This window comes from Notothenia rossii (genome assembly GCF_949606895.1).
Source record: "Notothenia rossii genome assembly, chromosome: 3".
Lineage (NCBI taxonomy): Eukaryota > Metazoa > Chordata > Actinopteri > Perciformes > Nototheniidae > Notothenia > Notothenia rossii.
The window spans coordinates 74,399,986-74,424,170 of NC_136901.1; the positions used below are offsets into that span (position 1 = coordinate 74,399,986).

General features: G+C 40.3%; 2 protein-coding genes across 3 annotated transcripts; both read right to left on the reverse strand.

Moving 5' to 3' along the window:
• Positions 1-3,274: 3,274 nt before the first annotated feature.
• Positions 3,275-16,642, reverse strand: cnot6a (CCR4-NOT transcription complex, subunit 6a). Its single transcript, XM_079672757.1, has 12 exons — positions 16,485-16,642; positions 15,240-15,361; positions 14,497-14,683; positions 14,133-14,218; positions 13,930-14,034; positions 13,727-13,795; positions 13,365-13,522; positions 12,639-12,793; positions 9,492-9,646; positions 9,035-9,268; positions 8,103-8,305; positions 3,275-7,994 (listed from the first exon to the last, which is right to left on the reverse strand). The coding sequence occupies exons 2-12, from the start codon at positions 15,349-15,351 to the stop codon at positions 7,779-7,781; spliced, it is 1,680 nt and encodes a 559-aa protein (XP_079528883.1). The 5' UTR covers positions 15,352-15,361; positions 16,485-16,642; the 3' UTR covers positions 3,275-7,778.
• A 273-nt stretch (positions 16,643-16,915) lies between these two features.
• On the reverse strand, positions 16,916-23,504 carry simc1 (SUMO interacting motifs containing 1). 2 transcript variants are annotated; one of them, XM_079672759.1, is made up of 10 exons: positions 22,709-23,504; positions 21,207-21,420; positions 20,857-21,104; positions 20,634-20,703; positions 20,141-20,301; positions 19,582-19,674; positions 19,332-19,463; positions 18,489-18,645; positions 18,148-18,232; positions 16,916-17,476 (listed from the first exon to the last, which is right to left on the reverse strand). In XM_079672759.1, the coding sequence occupies exons 2-10, from the start codon at positions 21,228-21,230 to the stop codon at positions 17,265-17,267; spliced, it is 1,182 nt and encodes a 393-aa protein (XP_079528885.1). In that variant the 5' UTR covers positions 21,231-21,420; positions 22,709-23,504; the 3' UTR covers positions 16,916-17,264. The 2 variants fall into 2 exon arrangements, with proteins under 2 accessions (XP_079528885.1, XP_079528884.1); XM_079672758.1 differs by lacking the exon at positions 22,709-23,504 and having other exon boundaries at positions 21,207-21,811.
• Positions 23,505-24,185: the final 681 nt, after the last annotated feature.

Here is a 24,185-nt window from a genome sequence, read left to right on the forward strand (position 1 = left end):
ATGTTTTACAGTGCGCACCTGTCTGTCCAAACCTGCCGCTGGCCAATAACTCTTAGGTCTGCACCTTCCGCAAAACCACTCCCCTTGGTTTAACAAGAGCAATAAAACACACACACGCACGCACGCACGCACACACACACACACACACACACACACACACACACACACACACACACACACACACATAAGCATGCGCTGTTTTACAGACCAGCAAATGCCCAGGTGTCATCCCCCTCCACAACAAAAGCTGTTTCCAAGCAATCATCATTTGGTCAAATTTGCACCAAATGGTTTCACCGTTTAGGTTCACAAGCTGAGGTGATTTCCACCGAACATTCTCAGGATATTCCCTGCTTTGATGGCTGTGAGTCTGGACTCTCAGACACATGCAGCTATATTTCATGTGCTCATTGCTGGAGCGTAACAACTTGAATCCATAACCATGGAACCCAGAGAAAGTACTCTGAGGGCATGTTAGGAGAAGTTGGCTGAGTATCACACAGGCAACTGGCCTAGTAGTGGTGCACACACACACACACACACACACACACACACACACACACACACACACACACACACACACACACACACACACACACACACACACACAAACTTAGACTCACTAATGGGAATTTCAGAGGAAAAGGATAAAAAAAAAAGGATGGATAGAGTGGGGGAGGAGGAATAAAGGAGGATATGGAGAAGGAAGAAAACAAACAAGAACAAGAGTGGAGCGATAGAGTCTACATCTGCAAAGGACTATGCAGGATTTTAGATCACGCTGCCACGTCAACACAAGACAGATAGTCGGCAAACATTGAGGTGAAGTTAAGGGAAATCTCTTTTCACTCCCCCCTTTTTTTCTTTCCATACAAACAACGAACCCTATCCTCCCTCTTATGTCACACAACGCACATCTTGACAGTTATTCAAGAACATTCCATTCAAAACAAGAACTAGTTCATGACCGTAAAGAGGGAAAATGTGTTTCTTGGAAAACCTTTGACATTGTCTTCCAACTTCCTTACCCTGATTTTGAACAGATTACCTCGGCTGAATAAAGGCAGCATGTTTAAAGCCTCTGGTTCCCATATGAGCGGTCATGTGATGATAATATTTCCCTTCACAGTTCATTTCAGGTTAATAACAGTAAGCCTTGTGGCTCTTTGCTTATGCTGCGTTAAAGGTCTGTGTGTGTGCTAAAACCTGATTGTAGATCTATCGATGATAATTTCGTTCTGCAAAAAATGAAATAGTTGCTTTATGTTTTGCTGTTGTGCATGTTTGATCTTTTGAATATTCTCTTCCAGTTGTGCGAGAGGTTTATTTTACAACCACTTCATCCTGTTATGACGGTGACAGGCCTGAAGGTCTGTTAATGGTAATAATGTCATGCACACAGCTGCAGCACTTTAGTGTGGAAGTCCACTATGTTCTGAAAAATGTGCCAGGCCACGATTGGCAGAAAACGAAACACGAACACAAGCAATACACCTCCGGGAAAAACCACATTGATTAAAGGCCTGTTGTTTCATGGCAGGCCGAGCATGAAGAAGAGTCCAAGAATGAGCATTTTCATCATTGATTAACACTCCTGTGGTCTTAAGGCTAAGATTGACAAAGTTGTTTTTATTGTGTCATTACAGGAAAAGTCCTCAATTTTTTGTATCAATCCTTACTAAGTTTATTTGTGAAGAACTTGTAGGACTTTTCCAGATTGTGACATAAAATATGAATAAAAGTGCATCACTATTTTCCATTTTAACCAAAGCCTTACACAGGGTGTAAAGCTTTTCTTATTGATGTTTTCTGAGTTGATATTTATAGATCGATTAAGTGTTAATAAAGTGGCTACAGCAGCTAAAGCATCAAATACACTGTGAGAAAATGAGAATGTGCGCGCTTTTTCCGAAGAAACCTTCTTGTTATAGATGCAACAGGGCTCTATATTAAGAATACAAAGACATCAGGAGTGTTGATTTTTCCGTTTTGATTTATCTTTAAATTGTTTTGATTTATCTTTAAATTGTTTTGATTATAAACTGTGCAAAAATGTTAAAAATGCCCTAAAAAAAGGTTTATTACGATAAACAATCTCCAATTCAAAGGATTGTTTGGCATTTCTGAGTGATAAATGACTTCAGTTTGTTTATTTAATGGTTAAATCAATTATCATTTCATCCAAGATTTATGGATTAATCATGACGACAATAGTGAGGAGGAGCTCAGTGTCTACAGATGTTGTAAATACCATACTGAAGATACATCTTCCCCTGTAATCATCTCTTTTTGGTATTCCATTAAAAATAAATGTATTTTAATTATTTAGGACAAGTTTAACCCAATGTTTTTCCTATTGGCATTTGATAAAACATCTTGGGAGTGATTACTGTGCCCCCGCTGTGCCCCAACACAACATCTCTACTCAACTTCCTGTTTCACCCTGCTCGCTCTAAAATCACTCCAGCTGACGTTATGAGCCACGAGTGGGTCGTTCTGTCCTGGCACCATGTTACCTCCTCCGGTAGAGAACACGGGACGGATCAGCTCTCAACGCCTGGTCCTTTGGCTCCATCGTGTGTCTACTAATGATAATACATAGACTATCCCCAGGCTATTTTAGGTATTAAATGTTAATGTTAAACTTTAGTGATCCCCAATGGGAAATTCTCTTTTCATTTGTCCTCCTGCAGGACAATCAAAAGGTCAGACTTGACTACAAAACAGCCCCCGCGGTGCCAATAATGGTTCAGTGTCTTACTAAATGACACTTTGGGGGGGGGGACTTTCTTGACACAGAGGCTTCAACCAAGATGGTCTCTGTAACCCACTAGTCTGGAATAATGTGACAATGATATGAGCGTTCAGGTTTTAAATTCAACTGAACATGTCCACCTTGTTTAGTTAAGATGCTTAATATGGGTGGAATGAAAACACACAAGCTGTTTGGCCCCAAATCCAGCCTCTAACACTTTCATCTTCAACATCAACCAACACGCAACATGAATTGTGTTGAATGTGATACAGCGAAAGAAAGCATTGTGAGTATTAAGTAGTCTGTTTTCTTTCTGAGGATATTTTTTAAATGTATAGTGCCCGATATAGAAAACGAAAATACAGCTTCATGTTGTGTCTAGTGTTAAATCAAGTCTGAAAAGGACAGGAAATGTTCTTTAGAAAAAGAAACAAGAAAGCAAAAAGGTGGTAATACAAGGACAACTGAAAAATTATTTATTTCTCAATATTCATTGCAAAGAATAAGAGGTGACACAGCTTGAAACAGATAATATAGAATTTATTTTCAACCAGAAGTAGGAAAATACATAGGAAGGTGTAAAGGAAACAAGCAGAACCTGTAGTCAAACAGAAATAATAAAAAATAACCAAACTAGTCCAAAGAGAATAGAGAAGACGGCTAAGGGGTACAACGAAAAGCATTGTTTACCATTCAGTTTCTTTTTAAAACAGTATGTGTTGATTTGAAAACAGCTGCCTTGATTTCTCATCGGGATTAATGGACATTCTACAACATTGTGCAAGTGTTATGTCAATATACTTCTTTTTTTTTTGCTGGTATTTGAAGAATGGTAAACAATAGTTGGTCCAGTGCATAAACACAGATCAATATATGTACTTCGCTGACTACAGTTAGACAATCCTGATCATTGAACAACTACTACTAGATCGGCAGAGAGAAGATGAGCAAATATACAAGATGGTGAATAAAGGGGAAAGGAAAAGGTGTTTAAAGATGGAGTGCAAAGTCAAAACAAACAACCACAGATGATAGCTACATTTTCTAGATAAAATATTTAAAAACCCATTCTAAATGTGTCTGAATGTTTGTTATTATTGCCTAGTTTATTTTGGAAAAGGATGCATTTAAAATGAGCTGACTGAGAAACCAAACCCCAACAAGAGTATGGATATGGACGCAACATGTTCATGTGATCAAGGAAAAAAAAGTATCTTGCTTTGCTTTCAGCCCTACTTTTCATGAAGACTATGAAAAAAAAAATGAAAAAAAATGTGTGACTGTTTGGTGAAACTTGCTCTACACAGAGACTACAAGCAGCTTTGGTGTGCACCGTTAGAAAGAGATGCAGCTTGGGAAATTACTCTAAGCCTAAACAACTACAAAACACAATGCAACATTGGAAAGTACAAAGTCAACGATGTGACCACTCGCAAAAGCTTACAGGGTAACTCAGCTCTGTGATTTGCCAGATTTTCCATCAAAAGCCATAAGGTGTGGTAAACAAGGGGGCGATGGGGAGGGTCGGGTCGACAACCAAAAGGACGAGTCAGATCAGTGACCATCAAAAGCATCTACTTGCTAGCTAGTGTAACGTGATTAACCACTGTGATGCACAAGAAGAGTGAAATGGTCTAGTAAAACCCAAAAGGATCACAGGAGCCGTCTAGCGACCAGCTTAGTCCTAAAAACACGTTTTATCAGAACAGTTTTCTCTAGTACTGAACTGCTGAGAGACAGCTCTGCTGCCCTACAGGCACTCACACTCTCCAGCTAGTGCCACACAACATCCTAAATAAAGCTGAAAAGTACAAATGTATATCCCTGTTCTGAAAGTTTTTACTAATTCCACTGATACTGATCCCTCCATACGCTCTCAGCCCTTCATTCTACGAGGCACCATCCGGAACATTCAACTCCACACAAGCCATCAACGTCTCGTGATTTCTACAGAGGATTTGGTTTGTGATGGGATTAAGAGTATATGGGGGAAAAATATACCGAGTAAAAGTAAAAACAATGTAGCAAACATCATAGAATTCATGATTTACACAACACAATTCAATATCTTTTTAGAAAGGAAACATGAGTTACATCTTTTATTCACACTTTACAAAAAAAGCTAGCCTTTTAAATCTACTACAATACTAATGCCATTCAGAAAGAAAAAAAAAATCAAACTGGACACATTGGTTTCCACTGGAAAACAAAAGGTTAAAAGACAAACTTGTAGGGGGAAACAAATGGGACAACCCTTGATCTGAGGACTAAGCTTATTCTTCCTATTTACTTCCCTCTTGCTTTAAAAATGTCTATACATTTAAGTCAATTCATATGACGGGCCAAGAAGTGAGGGGAGCTGCATCTGAATGCTCATCATACGGTGCATTTGTGTAAAAACAAGTCTGTTGAATTCACCGCCTCGCCACAGGCAGACTACATGTTGGTCGGGATGTAACAAATTGGATTCAAAGCAACTTCTTTGCCTTTCTTTCAGATAGAGAAAGCTGAGCTGCCCCTCATCCCTTGTTCCTTCAAAAAGCAGAGCAAAATGGGCCTTCCACCTTTTTCAACACAGAGGTAGGGAGGTCCACAGATGGCACTATAGCTGCAGTGACGAGGGTAAGAGAACTTTACAAAGTGGTTGAGCAAAGGGGGTTAAAAGACACAGCTTGATTAATATAGTGGGAGGGGGAGGTCTGAGGTTGGGCGTATAGAGTGATAGACAGGCTTAAGGAGGTTTAAAAATTCATGGCCAGGGAAGGGGCTAAGGGCAACCCTTTTTTTGATATGGGGGGGGGGGTCTGGGCATGGAGCTGTGTGAAGGTACAAATAGGGAGCTAGACAATCCCAGGAATTGATAAAGATTAGACATCCTCCTAAATGTTCCTTAAGTGGGGTGGGGGGGGGGGGGGGGGGGTGGGGGGGGTCGGCGGAGAAAGCATACCTGATTACTAGAGAGCTCAATGAATAGGAAGGATATACACATCATCATAACATTGTCACAGCTCATAAAAAAAAAAGGAAATCAACATTAACAAAAACCAATAAAAGGACATAAAATCTTCACAAATGTCTCAACAGTATTTAAAAATAAAAGGAGAAAAGGTTGTTCAGGCGTTCGTCAAATGTAAATAGTGCAAGACAACGACAACTGCTACAGTGAGGCACGATGTTTTCTTGTACATGTGGGATTAGTATCGGTCGTATTGGTCACACGTCACTGGCAAGAGTGCATGGGAGGAGCAGATGTGGAGTCACTGGTGGGCTGTGACCTATCCGTGCGTGTCCTTTTGTCTGAACGGATGGCAGCAGTGTGGATCGATGGCTTTGTTAATGGGCAAGAAGCAACAGGCAGAGTTTACTCAGTGTCTATTTACAATCGCAGCAATATGCCAGCAAATCAAATCAACATCAGAGGTGGGGGGGGAGGGGGGGGAAGTAAAACAGCACTGATAAATGAATTACAGTTAATCTCTAGGGAGTGCAAAGAAGTGACAGTGAACGCCTTGAACAACCTCTTCCTACGTCTTTTGTACAAGCTGGTAATATCAATTCCTCTTAACATTAACTGGATAAAAATTTAGCCATAGTTTACAATACAATCTTTTTTTTCCAAATCTGATCATAATTTACTCTTGGTACAAAAACACCAGAAAACAGGTCTTTTGTGGTTCATATACAATCATGTAAAGACTGAGTCTAGATAACTATTCTGTACAAACACTTGTGAAAAACCACTGCTTTCGTGTATGGAATATATGGCTGGGGAAAGTCACTACTGGCCTCGGAGACAGTGCTACAGATCTGCCTGCAAATTACCTGTGTGTGTTTATGCAATTAAGTGTGTGAGAGTGTGTTTAAGCTTGCATGCGTGGAGTTGGATGGCAACTCCAGACAGTGAGAGGAATGCTGGTTTAACTCCTGTGTATCAGCCATTACTCACTTTCTCTGCCCTAAAAGTAATCGAGACAAAGAAAATATTTGTAAAAGCCCCTCATCGCTTTGCCCATCAGCCTAAATCCCTTACCCTTGTCCAAAATGGGGGTACGCGGTCCACATGAGCTCATAAGCACGAGACTAGCCTAACAACTACAGCAGCGTGGGTGAAACGGTCTGCAAACAGGATGGTAGCTGCTCTCAGTTTCTCAACATATCCCTCCCAAATCCTACGGACAGCCCATGTGAAGCTGGACAAATGTAGTTCTCTGGCGTCTCGAGGAAGCGCTGGGTTTGGTAGCTAATGCACCGGAGCTAGGGTGAGAGGTGTCGACTATCTTGTAGCACCATGGGAGGCCGTGACCGCACAAAAGGCCTCAGCACCACAGAATGACAGCAGGAAATCTGACCTCATGCGAGCTGCCTGGGATGCTTAACTACCAGCTAAAAGCTGCTCTAACCCAACAGCATCTGACTCAAGGAATGTGTGCCCCGGAGAAAGACTGAGAAAGTCCGCTGGCGGCCCAGAGCACGAGAGAACAAGCACCAGCCAAGGAAGGAGGTCTGAGAGTCACAAGTCTGCTGTCTTTGCTGGTTTCAGATTTATACAGGACAGACAGATAAGCAGACCGTCTGCTATGGAGCTTCTTAGGTGAATGTCATCCCATCAGCCACTGCTCAGCTTCCCCGTACTCTAAAAGCAAACCCTTCCCCATGTGACAAATCTGAACGAGCTACCATCCCCTCTAGTTTGAAAGACAGATGCAAAGTAGGTGGGTGGATTATTAGGAGGGAAGGGAGTCCAAAACACAAATGATGATGTACAAACAGGACTGAATCGCGCAGTTAAAAGAAAAACAAAAGAAAGAAAACCAAGAAAAGAAAAAAGAAAAATATAGAATATCTATAACATTATACGAAATCCCTGTCGGCCAGACCTCACTGTACGAATATTTTACAGGTTGTGTATTTGTCTTCCTCCTCCGGTATGGTGGAGGGAAGGGCTGGTAGTGGGAGGGAGGAGGGTTTGAAAGTGAGGGGCTGTGGTTGCAGCCCCCCCCCCGGGTGGTGTGGCAGGGACTCACTACCTGCGGGCAGGCATGTGGAGCCCGTTGACCTGGGGGGGCAGGTTGGGCAGGAGCAGCTCCAGCTGGCTGAAGAGGGAGAAGTGGTCGGAGGGGATGTGGGGGTGTGGGCAGCCGCTGACATTGTTCTCTACGAGCCAGTGGGTGTCCAGAGGGCCCAAGATACCCAGCACGTTCAGGTGAGGCTTGGAGTAGAAAATATAGTCGATGACACCCTGGGGAGAGAAGAGGGGAGTCACGTCAGATGGATACAACCTTGATATGGTGCTAATAAACAAGTAGCGTATACTCAAAGCTAATATCTGAGTGGTCCGCGCAGTCACCTTGAAGTCGAAGGTGTAGTTGGTGTAAGGCATCAGGCCGTTCTCGTAAGCGCTCTTCAGCTTGAAGCCGTGGGTGATCCTGCCGTTGGACGAGCTGTTCTTCCCGTTGCAGTTGAATTTGGTCAGGCTGTCGCTGTAGCGGAGCTCCTTGAAGTCCTTGTGGGTGCAGTCCACCCCCCCACTGCTCAGGTACTCCACCACGCCTGAACCGACGAGAGACGTTTTTATTAGAATCAAGAAAAGTCAAGTAGCACTTCAAGGTCCCAAATCAATTCCTACACCACGACATGTCACTCTAAATGTCATTTTTAGCATCATGAGCTGTAACATTTAAGCAGTAATTCAATTGAATCAGATATTGCCATGTAAAGGAAAACATTTCAGATCACTCCTTTCTGGGAGATTTGGAAAGAAAAACACCAAAACAAAGCTGTGTGATATCAATAAAGTCCTGTTTTGAATGATATAGCTACATTGAAGCAGGAAAGCATGAATACTTCATCAGGGCAACAATACAATTAACAGAGCCTTACATGCAAAGGGATCTTGACGCATCTTATTTTAGGAGTGGGTTAAACCTGTGCTAAGAAATTGCATAAACTATTAAATATGGTCGATTCACCTGCAGAGAACACTTCTTAAGAGCATGTGGTTACTTTCAATTGCTGGTTTTGTCGGTTCAAAATCCAAATACATGTATTTTACTATCATAAAACAACTTAAAATGTACATTTGGGCAAGTGAGAACGTTGCTTTAGGCGAGTGTAACAAAAAACTAAAACAATAACCCAAAGAAAATAGTTACCTGACAATAGCGTAGTCAATCAGCAAACAATATTGGAATAAAACTATACATAGAATATAAAAACACCAGTGAAGGTATGGCGGAGGGCTAAGATGAGCGTTTACACCATTTAGCCATGCTAACTTACCAGAGTCCGGCAGGGAGTTGAGGTCAGCGCACAGCACCAGAGGAATGGCATTGGTCTCACCAGAGACAGAGGACAACTTGAGGCTGCGCGTGGCTTTGTCCACGATGTTCTTCACCTCCGACAGGAACATCATGGTCTGGACCAGCTTCACGTCAGAGTACTCTGGATCCCAGTGCATGTGGGCATTGGCTATCAGGAGCAGCTGCTTCTCCATGCCATGGAGTGACTTTCCAGCTGAGAGGAGGGGAAATAGATAGAAAGAGGAATTCGTAATTACCAAAAGAAGGTTATTTATGCACCATGCACATGTGGACCACTACCTACCATCCTTCGTGTTGTTACTCCAACTGCTCAATGAGTTTCAGACGAATGTCAATTCAAGATAAGCAGGGCTAGATGATTTTATTTATATCATTATCAAATAAGAAGTCTCGAGACAGAATAGAGTGCAACTCACAAGAGGCCTCCATCATCTCTTTGCGGACCTCCAGCAGCACAGCGACCCCGATGTTGTCCTTGGTCATCACCCGGTTCAGCATCGCCTCGGAGCCCTCGGAGTTAGCCATGGCCAGCTGGTTGAACTCCACTGTATGCTTCTGCACGGCGCTGAACCTGGACCACAGCGAGGAGAGAGGACATGTTTAGGCAGGGATGAGATCCTGGAGATTAACATCTGCATGGCATATCAAAACATATGAGCCAAGTGGCAGAATCATCTGGTTTCCCCTCAACTCAAATGGTGACCAAATACAGAATCAGTCCTGCCAGCTGCTGCTTGGACCAAACTTCTCATCAAAGTCATAAACATGTTCATGCGATTAACACAGGCTTATAATAAAAGTCACATAGCCATCCCATTTAGTTGTTTACTTCACCATCACCTCAAGCACTTGTATTCCTATCCACTTCTCAAAACTCTACAATTTGAATAAAGGTGATGCAATGCCATGAACATTGAACTGTGCTTCTAAGCCAGCTGATAATGCAACTTGATTAATTGAAACACGCATCACTTCCAACGGGATGTATATTTGTTATAAGTTAACGTTTGATATGTTATGATACCAATTGTTTAAATCCAAACGTCTTTGTTGCCATGACCACAACAACATCAATCTCTAGGATATATAATAAACACACATTTATAAAAACGTTGTGTCATAATTCAATAACAACATTTCATTTTCATTCATCATGTTTGGAAGGCAACGGTCCACATTATTCACAGGTTAGTATGTTCATATTGTGGTTACTGTTGATGTATTTGTATACATTTCAACATACCAGGGCTCGAAAAGAAAGTCAACGGAGGAGTTAAAGGAGAGTGACAGGGAGTATGAGAAGAAGAGGGAGAGAAAGTTTCAGCCAGCTTGATCGATGGAGCTTCTAGTGGTGCAGTGACGCGTCATAAAACCCTTTTTATAATCTTAAATTAATTTCCAAAATTAGATTTATGATTCGAAAATTATAAAAGTAGGGTAGACATGCGGAGATTATCCGGCTGAATAAAACGTGCATTTATCAAACAGGTTTGTTTTCCACAGACCTTATTTCCAGCTATTTTCCAAAACCCTGTGGAGAAATCCCATTGCTTTTTGTCGAGGGAACCAGCAGCGAACCAGCTTCCTGGTTTTAGGACGCGTCACTGCACCTCTCAATATGATGCCAATATAAACAAGGTCTTCTGTCGGCTCTGTACATCAATGCTGACCTATGCTGACAAGTAAGTGAAGAGTAGACAATATAAAGGTATTGGCTTTAGGGAAATGTCCCAGCAGTTTAGGAGAATGAAGGTTCTAATCTAATCTATTACATAGCCATTACATTTCTAACTCCTGATGACAGGAAGGCAGAAAGCGCATTATACAAATAATAATAGCATACATTTTTTAACAATGACCACAATATCATTATTTTAATAAACCAAATATGAACAATTGAGGGAAATGAGGAAGAACTGATGATTCAAATGTTGTAGTACAAGTAGTAATGTAGTTAGTGCATAAATTACTATTGCAACAAGTGTGTTCATTTTCTTCATTATTAGTCGATTGGACGAATCCTCCGGGCCAGTGGTTACAATGGTGGGGCCAGTGGCATTTTACCCTTAATGTCTACCCCTGCATACCCTTCAAATGTTAATCAATGGTCCTAATAATGACTATCAGTTGAGGCCCTTAATTACTGGGATATAGTCAATAAAACAAAATATCTTAAATGCAAATGTACGCTCCGTGATATAACTCTGACCAGTTGATATTTCCTTGGTGCTCGTAACAGGTCAGACACAATAGGCTGAGCAAGTCGCAGCAGTCGTGAAAACACTGTCCATATGCAATAATACTGTATATATTGGATCATTCCATTTATGCTCAAATGTGACCGAATACAGTGATAAACGCTATTGCGTTACTTATCACTTTGGCGGGGTTTGAGCGATGTGGGGTTTGAGTTGTTTAAATGTCTGTAGTGTTTCCACAAACAAATCCAACTAAACTTCAAAAGTGGTACCTTAAAGGTCACACAAATGGTTGTCCATCGAGCTCCTTCCCTAGCATGATTCAGCTAACACCAGACTTTTGGTTCCACATGGGCTAGTAGTAAACAAACAGTTCTTGTGTCACAGAGCCTTACCAAAGGACACCAACATGCTGTACTGAACAGTTTGATGTTAATACATGTACATCCTGATCGTCTTAACATTGGACGATTTAGCATAGCATTCTTATAACATTATCAGACTCATGCTGACAGTTAAAAATGAAAAAAAAGCAGAAGCAACAGAACCAGAGATGTTGGCTGCCTTGCCAATCACATCACGTGGTGGTATGTTTGGCATACCAAGACAACTTCCCTGTCCTATCTTGTTTGCCAACAGCTGATTCAGGGGGGGGGGGGTTATCTCCAAAGTTAGCGACAACTCCCACTCAGGCTCACTGAAGGTGGACCAGCAGATGTCAGAATTCTTCATCAGCACCTACCTAGCAGCGCTTATCCATATTATACATTAAATATGTGCAATGATTTAAGATTGTGGATTCTCAAAATGTAGACAAAATATATGTACTATGGTATAGAAAAATAGCCATCAATGTCAACCTCAGTGTGAAGTCCAAAATGATCTGACTTTTGCATAAATGCAGACAGTTTGTGTTTTTAAAGTTTCTAAAACTCTTTATCAAGGTGAGCATAATTAATTGTCTCAGGGCTACAACAAACAGACCATCTCTTTGTAGAATAATCTAACTGGTTAGGTAGGTCAGTAATGGAAACTCAGCCAAGCTGATATCATCACAGCAATAAAAGGAACAGCACATGTTTCAGTTTCGCAGCATTACGGATTACACCTGGAATGAAAGGCTTACAATGCAATACGTATTTACCCTGTAAAAAGTATTGCATCTGTTCAATGATGGGAAAATCTCACAAGCTTAGTGATCGACTATAAATACACCACAATAACCCTTTGTTAATAACGCAGCCACAAAATTCAGTGTCATCCTAACTTTGTCCTCATAACTATCTAAAACATGAGGTCATAAAATATAATCTTGGAACTACAGACCAGTGAGATAATTCCTCAAGTCAAACAACAGATACATACTTTTCTGTCTTGAAGAAAACGGCACAACCATCCACATGTTTACGGTCCGACTCTGACATGGTCCTGGCTCGTGACTTTGGACTGAAGAACCCTTCGTACCCCTGCTCCTTCAGCTCAGGCAGGAAGTAGTTGTAGTACTGCTCCGTCTCAACTTCCTTTAATCAGAGAGAAACTCGTCAGGATTGACAACAAGAAAGACTGGCAGTCATGATAGTATAACAAATACCCCCTTCCGAAAACAACCCAACTGTATTCCTACATTTAACATTTGAATACAAGACTTGGATAAGTAAGATACTGTTAGAAGATACACAGCTGAAGGAAGGAGCGGCAGCTATAATACCAGCAAGCATGGGAAATGATGTAACAATTTTGAATTGATAAATACAATAAAGTATCTTTGTGCTCTATATTAACCCTGCTCTATTTGATATAGATGTTTGTAAAATAATATACTAGAAAAACTCAATACAAAAACACATTAAATGAAAACAAAAACAACAGACTTTACAAAATGACAGGACACTCTAATCTTACTTTTTCAAACATCAGAACGTGGCAAACATTGCCTCATAAATAGCAAAACATTCAGACCGATTCCAGGTCAATGAAAACTTGACAGTCTTTATTGAGCTGCATGAAGTTGTCTCTGATGGTGTTTGTTACATTTGCCTTAAGTTTGCTTAAGTTAATTCCCGTGAAAATGCTTTGATGTCCATCTCTTACCTGCAAACTGATGATGTCTGCATTGCAGCCCATTATCTCCTGCATGATGGATTTTTTTCGGTATTCCCAGTTAAGAGCCCAAGAGGGGCAGTAGCCATATAGCTGTCGTGTGGCGTACTTATCACACAGCACATTGTAGCACATCACAGAGAACAGTGCTGAGGGCAGAAACAGAAAAAAGAATACCAGTGAAATAGCAGGATTCACGATACTAGTTCAATACCACCATTAAAATCAAATGAATCTCTTTAACAAACACGCTTCTAATATCCATTTGAGTTGCTGTGAAAGGGAATGACATCGACTTGGTACCAAAGTCTTGGTTTTTGTGACATCCATAGTTTCATGTGTTTGGTCTTTACCTGAGTCCCGTGTCCTGTCGGGTTCCTGGATTGAGATCCATGACCGGGCTGGGGGCTGCTCTGTTGGTACTGAGCAAAGAACAACAAATATTTAATATTTGTGACCAGATGAAAAATGAATGCAAAGAAGTTAAGCGGCACATTAAGCTGTCGGGTTCACAATGACCCCATTTTTAACTACTTTCAGACAGAGGGGTACTTACTGCGCTTGATAGCCCCTGCCAGATTGTCTAACAGGTAGTTGAGCAGTCTCCGCGTGCCATCGGGTTCCTGGTAGAGGCTCATAATTTCTTGTGCAAGTGGGTTTCCTGGTGAAGGAAAAGCAAATCAGTCTGAATCGTCGCCAACACAACAAAGACATTTCAAGGGTAGAATGGCTACAAAATAACCTCGGTGAGCCACTCACCTTTCAACCCCAGTGTTTGTAACTGAAACAGTTTCCCCAATTCAAATGGCAGAACCCGCAACTGGTTGTTATTTAAAAGCAATTCCCTGTGGAGGACATAGGGGAATTTGATCATTAGAAATCAAACCTCCTGAGAAACAACTAACTTTATTCCGGTTCAAATACAGTTGCCCAAAAACATTTGCCTGTTTAACTTCAGATTCATTGTTAATTTGAAATGTATATGGAACAATATGGGCAGATATTCAATGGATCTACAATAAATACTTTTTTTTTTCCTTCACTTTGCCATAATGGAAATAACTAGTCTTCCTTTCTATTGTGCCTAAATTAGGGGGCACACGTTTAGCTGTGAATAACTAACCTGAGAGACACCATGTTGCCGAGCTCGGCCGGCAGGCTCCTGATCTTATTGGACGAGAGATCCAGGTACACCAGGTTTTGTAGTTTGGCAATGTCTGGCGGGATGCGTGACAATGAGTTGTCACTGATGTGCAGGGCAGTGAGGTGGGTGAGAGTCCACAGGGATGTGCTGAGACTCCTTACTCGGCCTGTGAGACAGGGGGGAAAATGCACACACACAGGAGTATTAAAGCCAAGTATCAAACTACTGTATGACCCCTCTCCTTGCAATGAACAGGGTTGATTGATTTCACAATTATTAGAAGATGCTCAAGCATAATTATAGGGCTGCATACATTTCCCAATTCAAATAAATAGTTCAAACTCACGAATTACCAATAAATAACACTGATAATGGATTAATCATTAAATTCCTTTTTTGATGGAATATGCCCACAATTCACTGGTCCTAGCGTTGGTTATTTTTAAAATGCTGTATAATGATGAGCTTTGGCAAACTGCTTAATCAAGGGAGTAAAGGATAAAAAGTCATCTTAGTTGCAGCTCTTCAAATTACCTATGTCACGAGCTACATTGATTTACCCACTTCATATTTAAAAAGTGACAATCCAGTAATAGGACTTTTTGAATGTAGGAAAACTGCCTACTGTGCGTAATCTATATGCAAAAATAAAGAGATATGTCTGACTGGTATGAATTAAAGACAATTATCAACTAAGCTAGGAGTTCTACGATAATACTCACCGCTGATTTCCAGCTCAGCCCAGTATGACTTCTTCCCGTTTGTTGCTTCCTCAGTGGACATGATTGTGTACATCCGCCTGGGATCCGGCGGGTCATATTTTTCCTTGGGCATTCCTATAACACTAGATACATATTTGTGCTTTTAAAAAATGTGCATGGAAATAGTCAAAATTATCCAATGGTGGCCTCTTTGTAAATCAATTAAGTAATTGTGTCCTCAGACTAAAGCTATTAATAAGGTTAACGGTGGTTTAGTTCAGTTAACCGTGTTTGCTTGAGCTTTTGACCAAAATACCTCATGCACACATGTTAGCACTTTTTAAATGTTGCCATAATCAAACACAAACAACACGTTTGTTCGAGATATGGTTGAATAAAAACAGTAATTTAACCGCCTGGAGTACCATAATCAAACTGACAACCAACACTAAATTGCTTCTTATGAGGCTTTGATTTCATTACTTACGTTAACGTTACATAATAAACATTAAACCAGCAACGTAGCAAGATAGCAAACTACTTAACTGTGTTAACAATAAACGATAAAAGAATTCCTTCGTTAAAGAGCTAAACTTAAAAGCCATATTCCAAAACAGTAAAGATGTTAGGACAAACTAAGATTGGTAGATGTTTCCTCTCGGTGGTCGCTAACTGATTAGCCTAGCTTAACCTAAATAGGTAACGTTGGCTATCAAACTATACATAACAGACGCTAACGTTAAAATAGCTAGAAGCTAGCTCGCTTGCTAATTACCAAAGATTGCAAACGGACACGCGGAATTGGGTACATTTGCCAATGAGTTCACTGATTGTAATGCTTTGTCCGAATGGTTAAGCTAAAAAGAAGCTAAATTACATAAAAATATACTGCACAAATATTGTTTACATAATAGCAAAGCACTGACTTGCGCATTGTAACTAGGCCACGAAACAGCGCATTAGTTAGCTGCCGCTAGCTAGCCTCCAGTAGCAAGAATCACTATTGAGATTGAGATAAACTGTGAGCTAACAAGCTCACAACGCTACACAACGCTGGGTTTGCAAGCAATTGTGAGCTATTTAGCTTAGCTTGAGTTAGCTTGTTAGCTATAAGCTAACAGATCCCAATTATTCGAAGCTGACCGACTTCCCATTTAAACTAGTCTTTACTTCGGAAAACCACAAACACGCTTCGAACATCTACATAACATTTGGGTGAAATTAGTTAAAACAGTTTAGGTCCAACAGGAAGAATTGCCTTTTTACCTGCAAGAGCATACCAAATAGCGAGGACCACTGCGTGTTCTCTTTTGTTTTCTAGCTACTTCGCACCCGTTTCCGCTGCTGTATCATGGCGACTGAAGGATTTTTTTTTTCTCTCTGCCGATAACAGCGCGTGATCCTATTGGTCGGCGCGTAGACGGCCCAACCAGCTGTTGAACCAGAGTAAATACAATCTTTGGTGATGAGTGATCGATCATAAAATGGATGGAAATAGTAGCAGTTTAATTTATCATAGCGTGTTTACACATTTTGAATACTTAGCAGAGTTAAAGTACACGCAGTGGAATCAATAATGTGTACTGCATTTGTATGACAAGATAAAGTGAAGATTGTGGTTGATGAGAAGCAGATACAGGTCTTTACTGGCTCGAAAATTATGTTAATTTATTAAGAGATGACAGTAGTGAATATAGTTGAATCTCATTAGACCAGACAAGGCTCAGCTTTTATTCGGATTCCAAAAACTGAACAATTGAATTCAAACCAATAAATGTAAAAAATAAATAAATAATAACTTAGTCTAATGCTTTATTGTTCATACAACAAACTGAGAATAGTTTGTTCAACACTGAAAGACATCTAGCGGGTCATCCTGTAGATAAGTGAGCAACTCTTCAACATGGAGAGATAAGGTTTGGCCGAGGTCAGCCTGCGATCTGAAACGGAATGCCTCCATGGCATCACAAATCGCGGGCTTTGACACCATATCATCTGGTTTGTAGACCTAATGCTTTATAGTTCGTCCAACAAACAGTTTTTAATTCAACACTGACAGACATCTAGCAGGTGATCCTGTAGATAAGTGAGGGACTCTTCAACATGGAGAGGTAAGGTTTGGTTGAGGTCAGCCTGCGATCTGGAACGGAAGGCCTGCATGGCATCACAAATGGCGGGCTTTGATACCATATCATCTGGTTTGTAGACCCAGTTGCCAACCCTGCCTCTTTGTTCAGAGATAGAGTTGCTCAGATAGCCTGGGTATAAAAGACACAATTGTTAGTAGAAAATCAAAGTTTGCTTGGAAGTGTCAAGTGAAGTTATTTACATTTTTACTACTAAATTGTTGGAAGGTTTTAATAGTCAGAATTATGGTACACTGTATTAAGGGGCATCATATTGAAACATTGTTTATCAGATTTTTATTATAACCCATGTCTCAGAAGCATTCTTCTGCACAAGTCATTTACGCTGACATCAGTGGTTAAAACACTTTCACAACTATACTTTAAATATAATGAAAATACAAAAATGTGTATACAGTGGGGAAGAAAAATCAAGGACCAAGCTCAGGAAATATGTACAAAGTTCACCAAGAACCTATTTTGTCAAATTTGGCATAACATGACCAAAAGAAAAGTGTATTCAATACAAAAAATCCAAAATAGTTATTATAGATTAAAAAACACAAAAATGTGGTACTGCTACACATTTTGCATTTTCACTGCACCTGTCTGAGGTTTCCCACAGGATCCAAGCACTGTCTGCTTCCTTGCAGTAGAACACTGGAAAGCTAACTTCAGACAACTAGCATTGTCACTACAAAAATATATGTTCTCCTTCATTTCACAGACTTTACAGGGAGAAATGTCATGATTATAGCAGCAAACGTTGTTATGAGATGTACTGGAATTTACAAACTTCTCACCTTTCATTGCTTTGTTGTAGCTGAGCAGCAACATCCAGAGAAGATGTACCAACTCTTCCCACCTCTGCCACTTTTCAGTACCATCCTGGAGAACAGTCATGGACAGCCAGTTACGATGTTGTATCAAACTCTTACTTTTCAGATTCCCCAAAATAACATAAAATATGCATTCTAAATCCCTACTGGGGATATGACATGTACCTAAGATGTTTTCACTGTATTTACATTTAAATTCAGCAATCTTTTATTGTTAAGGAGACATGTTAATACCCTCACATCTGTGAAAAGCAAAGGGTGGAGGCTAAGCTTAGATGAAAACAAGATGCAAGAGTGATATTCACCGAAGGGTCTGGTGCCAGAGTGCAGTGCTTCAAAAAGTGAAGCAGAAGACTGAGTGACATGGGCAGAGTGATTTTCAGTGGGCACGAATAGTCCAACAGTTGTTCCAACAGCTTACATCTCAGCAGCTTGCTCTGCAGGCTCTCCAGCAACAACATCCTGGTCGTCAGAAACAGATAAATCAGAGATGGCTTGGAAAAGTAGGTAAAAAAGACGCATAGTGCCATTAGAATCATTTCAATTTGTACTCTATTTGACCATTAATTACTCAATGGATTAATTGAAAGACTATCCATGGAAGTCTGAAATACATTCACATTTAAACGATGCAATTAAAATGTTTAAACTGTATAGAAATGATTATTATTACAAGAAAGAAAATCATGTGTCGTGTTATGATATAGACTGCAAAAATGTATATCTGTTTAATTCTCACTTGTATTTATTGTTAAGCATCTTTTCAATTTAAATCAACTTAAACATAGAAAATCCATGTTCAACAGGGGGAATCCATTTTGCATAATTAATCCATTTACAGCATTTATGAACAGTTTGAGTCCATTTGCATGTATTAATCATCAGAAAGTGACATTGATTCCACTCATTTGTTATTTTTAAGGATATTTTACAAATTGTTATATCTTTTTTTGTTAAAAGCCACATCAATACACTATAAATCGTTTACTGGATGTACCAATTAAATAACAAATAACATTTGAAACCTTCATAAGTCTACAATAATTCCAATGACCCAATGCACAGGAAAAGGAAGTTGAAAGCCAATATTTTCTCCCTCTCAACTTTCCCTTAATCGTGAAACAAAACATCCCATCTGTCCTCGTCACCTGTGTGCTCGTAGAGGTGTATTGCTGATGAGTATGTGGAAGAGCTCCTGGGACAGCTTGGAAGAGGTTAGAGCTGGAGAGCGGTCCACCTCCAGAGCCAAGGTCAACATCCTCTGGAAGGTCGACACCATTCTGAACGGGACAAAGGGACCAAAACTTGATAACTTGAAAAACATAGAAGCAGCCATAATGGTACATCCATGCGTAAGACAATGTAATCAAAAAATATATTTCAAAATGTGTATATTACCGGATTTGTTCAACCCTCTCTCCGGCTGCTTCTATACTGTCTCCAGGCTCTGTTGATTCCCTAATGGCAGCAAATAGCCACTTGATGATCTCCCTAGAAATAACAAGAATGCATGTCTTTATAAACTATAATGTTATTGCGCTGACAAATTGGTTTTGTAATATTTCATTGTATATTTCAAAATGTGGAATGTAACAAAGTGAGTTTTGGTAGGTCTGTTTAAATTAACAGGCTTCTCAAATTGTAATACTGATTTAGCAATCTGTAATTTAACCTGAAATAACAAAGAATATCAAATCTGTCAAGGGACTGCTTGGGTGTTAACTCTTGTAAGGCAGCTATAAGTTTAGTTTACAACAAAAGAAGTGAGGTTTAGGGCAAACAACCACTAACATGTAGCTATTTAGTCGTGTATTTAATAGCAGATGCCACTGTTAAGCCACATGTGGACATTAAGCACAGGAAAGGAAAAGTAGATCACTGTTACAAGACAAACGATAATTCAAGGGCATCATAAAACTACAGCTTCCTCACAGTTTCAACAAAAAACGGTACGCACCTGACGCGTGGGAACTGCTCATCACATGACAACGTTGTCTTGGCAATGGAGTGGTGGAGGCCAGAGATAGAGCGTTTGGCCTGAAAGTCATCTTCCAAAGTCTGCACAACATAATCCAGGAGCATACGCACAACCTCCCTCCGATGCCTCTGTATACAGTCCTTAGGAATTTAGAAGCACAGAAAGGGACAATATCAGTTCACAGAAAACAGACAAGCTGCGATATGTCTGTTTACTTCTGGAACAGTGAGCAGAAAAACGAAATATTGTTCCCTAATGATGTCATCAACAATGCAACAGTACTTTGGCAATTTGTTTTTGTGCTTCTTAAAAGACATTGACACAAAAGTTGTTTTAAACCCACTTCTCACGCTACAACCAAATCTCATTTAACATAGTCTTGTTAAACAACACCAGTGGAAAAGTGTAATATCATGTGATGTATCAACCAGCTTTTCTGATTATTCACAAATATTGCTATCTGGTTTGGTACCTGATTGGCCATGACTGAGGTCAACAACTCCCAGTCCCATGGAGCTGAAGTTGTATCAGCCATGTGGTGTCTGCAATCAGAAAGCAGCTTTAATCTCTGAAGTCAAAGATGGAACCAGAAAGAGGAAATGAAAGAGAGGACGTAGAGGATAGATCAAGAATTTCAATACGAAAGGCAACAAATAAAACAATACTATTAACTCTTATTCCCCTGGTTCCCTCACCTCTGTGTCTTCATCAGCAGGTTAAATGCCTGCACGCAGCGGTGATGAGGACACTGGTGGTCGAGCAGAATGCCGCGCAGCAGGTGGGAGGTAATATCCTTGGGGGGATAATAACCAGGCTGCAGCAGGTCAGATAAGTGCTGCAAAGCGACTTCTGTGAGCTTTTCTTCAATGGTAGTGTAAACCAAACCCAGGCTCTGGCGGGATAGCACCTCAGGAGCTCCAAAACCTTCATCTTCCTCCTCAGGCTAAAAATAAAACATAATAAGAAGAATAGTCAATCTTATATAATTAGCCTAGCATATAATCAAGTGTCAAATGTTTAAATATTTGGAAAAACGGTCTCTTACCAGGGCTTGAGCATGTCCAGACATTATTTTTCTGAGTGCAATTGGGCACACAAAGTTCCTGTCCTCTTTACTGGCTGCCCTAAAGTCCAAATCAAACCTGCTCTCTTTGTTGACTTCGTCTCCGTCACTCCCCTCTTGCCAAATAAAAGGCCCTGGGCTGCAATAGTCTCCGTATGTCCCGGCCAAGACGTGTCATCCATGTCCTCATTTGCCACTGAAATAAAAGGTTCATCATGGATGCCATGGAGCAACACATCAGAGCGGTTTGAGGCGTCATCAGCCTTAACATCCTCCGATTGCCCTTCAGGTATAGTTCCAGCTGGTATATTCTCAGAGATTGTTGCTGGGTTGATGTGACTCATAAGGTTATGAGATAATGGACTTGTGTGGGATGGAGAGTCACAGACAACATTCTCAGAAGGGTTTGGTCCAATGGGAGGAGAGTTGGGGAACGAGGGATCAGCGAGAAAGCTTTGCGTAGATTCAGCTTTGTCTAATTCCATTTGTTTTAGTTTAGAGCACAGTACTTCTCGTTGTAGTGCATGTTCTGCTTTATCTGAAGATAAAGAAGGGGATGTTGGAGAGGAGGTCATTATGAATGAGCTTAAGTAATCGCTTTCGCCTTCATGAGCGCTGTGCTCCTTGGAGGTCTCAACAGAGCACCCTTTATCTGAGCAGGAGGCTCAGCTGGGCCCTCCAGATGCTGAGATATTTCAGCATTTAACTGTGTGCATGTAAACTCTTTGCTGTTTTCCTTTTCCTCCTGTCTGATAAGAGATTCACCCACCTTAGGAGACTCAGCCAGTGAGGAATCCATGTGAGGACCATTTAAAGTGGTAGATAAATTACTATTGCATTCTGGGGTTTCAATGTTGATGTCTTGTTGACCGCGGTGCAGGGTCATTTTTGTACAATCTTTGTTTAAAAATACAGAACACTTTAATGTTTTCAGATCTGCAACATGACTTTCAAGAACAGCCAATCGTCTTAATTTGACAAATGCTTTGCTATGATGGGCTATTTGAAGTTGTGTTTGAGAATCCGAACATCTCTTCTTTGGCTTTACATGTCCACAGTCCTGCTGCAGTGTTTTAATGGTTTGGTCTCTTGAAGACCTCTGCCGTAGGTTTAAATCGTGTTTCTTTGGTATTTTCGTTTGAGAGTTATCCGGTGAGAAATTGTTCAATTCTTGTTTTGTCCAGTTAACTGCATTGGTTTCGGGCAATTCTACAAGTCTTTTGCGCGACTTGAGCTCTGGAAAAGTCCATCTAGGATTTGAGAGATCAATGTAAAGCTAGAAAAGGCAAAAGTAAACAGAAATGATAAGTCAAATTAATGATGTGGATACTTACATAATTACAAAGGAGAATATAATGGCTTTTGACTCTGGTAAAGTTACGCAAAATGAAGTAGCTGTAGCTCCTTCGACATATCCAAGACGTTAAATGTCAGTTAGCAACAGTTTCTACAGAAACGCTCGAGCAGCTAGCATGTTAGCTCACCATTGGGACGTTGACTTTGACATTATCGACGTCCACCCTCACCGCCGAGAGGGGCAGCGGGTCATCCCGCTTCAAAACGTTACTGAAGCAGCCGATGATTTCCACATCAGAGTCTTCGTCTTTATCACTTGTCAGAGCTGATAATGATCGGTTCGTCCATTTTCCTCACTACTTCAAACTCTTACGAGACAAACTCAAGAAGCTAACGTTGAGTAAGCTCACAAAGGCAGACCCATGAAAGTCGCCACATTAGTGAAGAAGGAAGAGCTGGCTTTGTTACACCAAACCTCATCATGTTTTGTAGAAGAAAAGTAATAAAGGGGTACTAAGTCGACCTTCGGACTTCTGGCAGTTCTTAGTTCCTCTCTTCCTTGTCGGTAGTTTTGAATCTCATCTCTTCTTAATTCACGTGAAGTGCCACATATTATCTCACATTGTTGAGCTTAAAACCAAGCCACGTCTGAAAAACAATTTCCAATTGCGGGACTTTCATATAGCTGATTTTTATTGAATAACTGGCACGACTGAACATCTGAAAAACGGACACTTCCTGGTTGTTTGTTGTGTTTTTCTTCTTCTGTAGTATGTCAGATCACAACTAGCTGCACAGCATCAAATATCTCCACCTGCTGTTCTGGAGTGTAAGGGCTCAACCTGCAAATAATATCCACCATGGCAGTCCTTTAACTGTCCTCTGATTTAAATAAGTGTTAACGATGCCATGATCTTAGGGCAGGAATACCGTGAACATAGTTTTAACGTGAAAGAGGAATAAATACACACATACACCGTCGGCTTTGCTTCAACCGGAAATGACACGTTTTATTGCGTATGTCCCTTTTATCATGCACGGGAATACAGGAAGTGATTAGTATAAGAGTATTAAATAAACGAATTAATATATTACATTTCATAATTCAACAATAAGAATGTAAAACATTTGACTATTATCTATTTAATTTCAATAATCATAATCAAAGCGACATACATACATTCAAAACTAAATCCTAATATTGTGTGCTAACCAAGACTTCAGGACTTTTTCATTGGTTGTCGAATTGATTAATAATTTTGAATGGATTGATAATCTCGTTCTTTTATTTGCACACACACAAAAAAAGCCTAGATATAACAACTAATAAAATGGCTCTCCACAAAAAAATTATTTATTATTTTTTGTTATTTGACTAATTAATTACAGCAACAATTAAGTGTGTCACTAATTTGAAGAGGACAACGAAACAAAATAAATGTTGGTGTGTTTGCACCATATACAGTCTATGGTTTGCACCTTAATTGCTTTAGTTATTGGAGGGAAATTAAATGTCACACTAACTAGATTAAGTCACTGCAATGATACTTGATACTTAATATTGGCCATATGTCTACATTTGCTGTAATAAATGGTCAAATGAGAAAAACAGCAAATCTCCCCCATGTACATTGAATTGTGTGACAATGTGTAGTTTCAGCAATC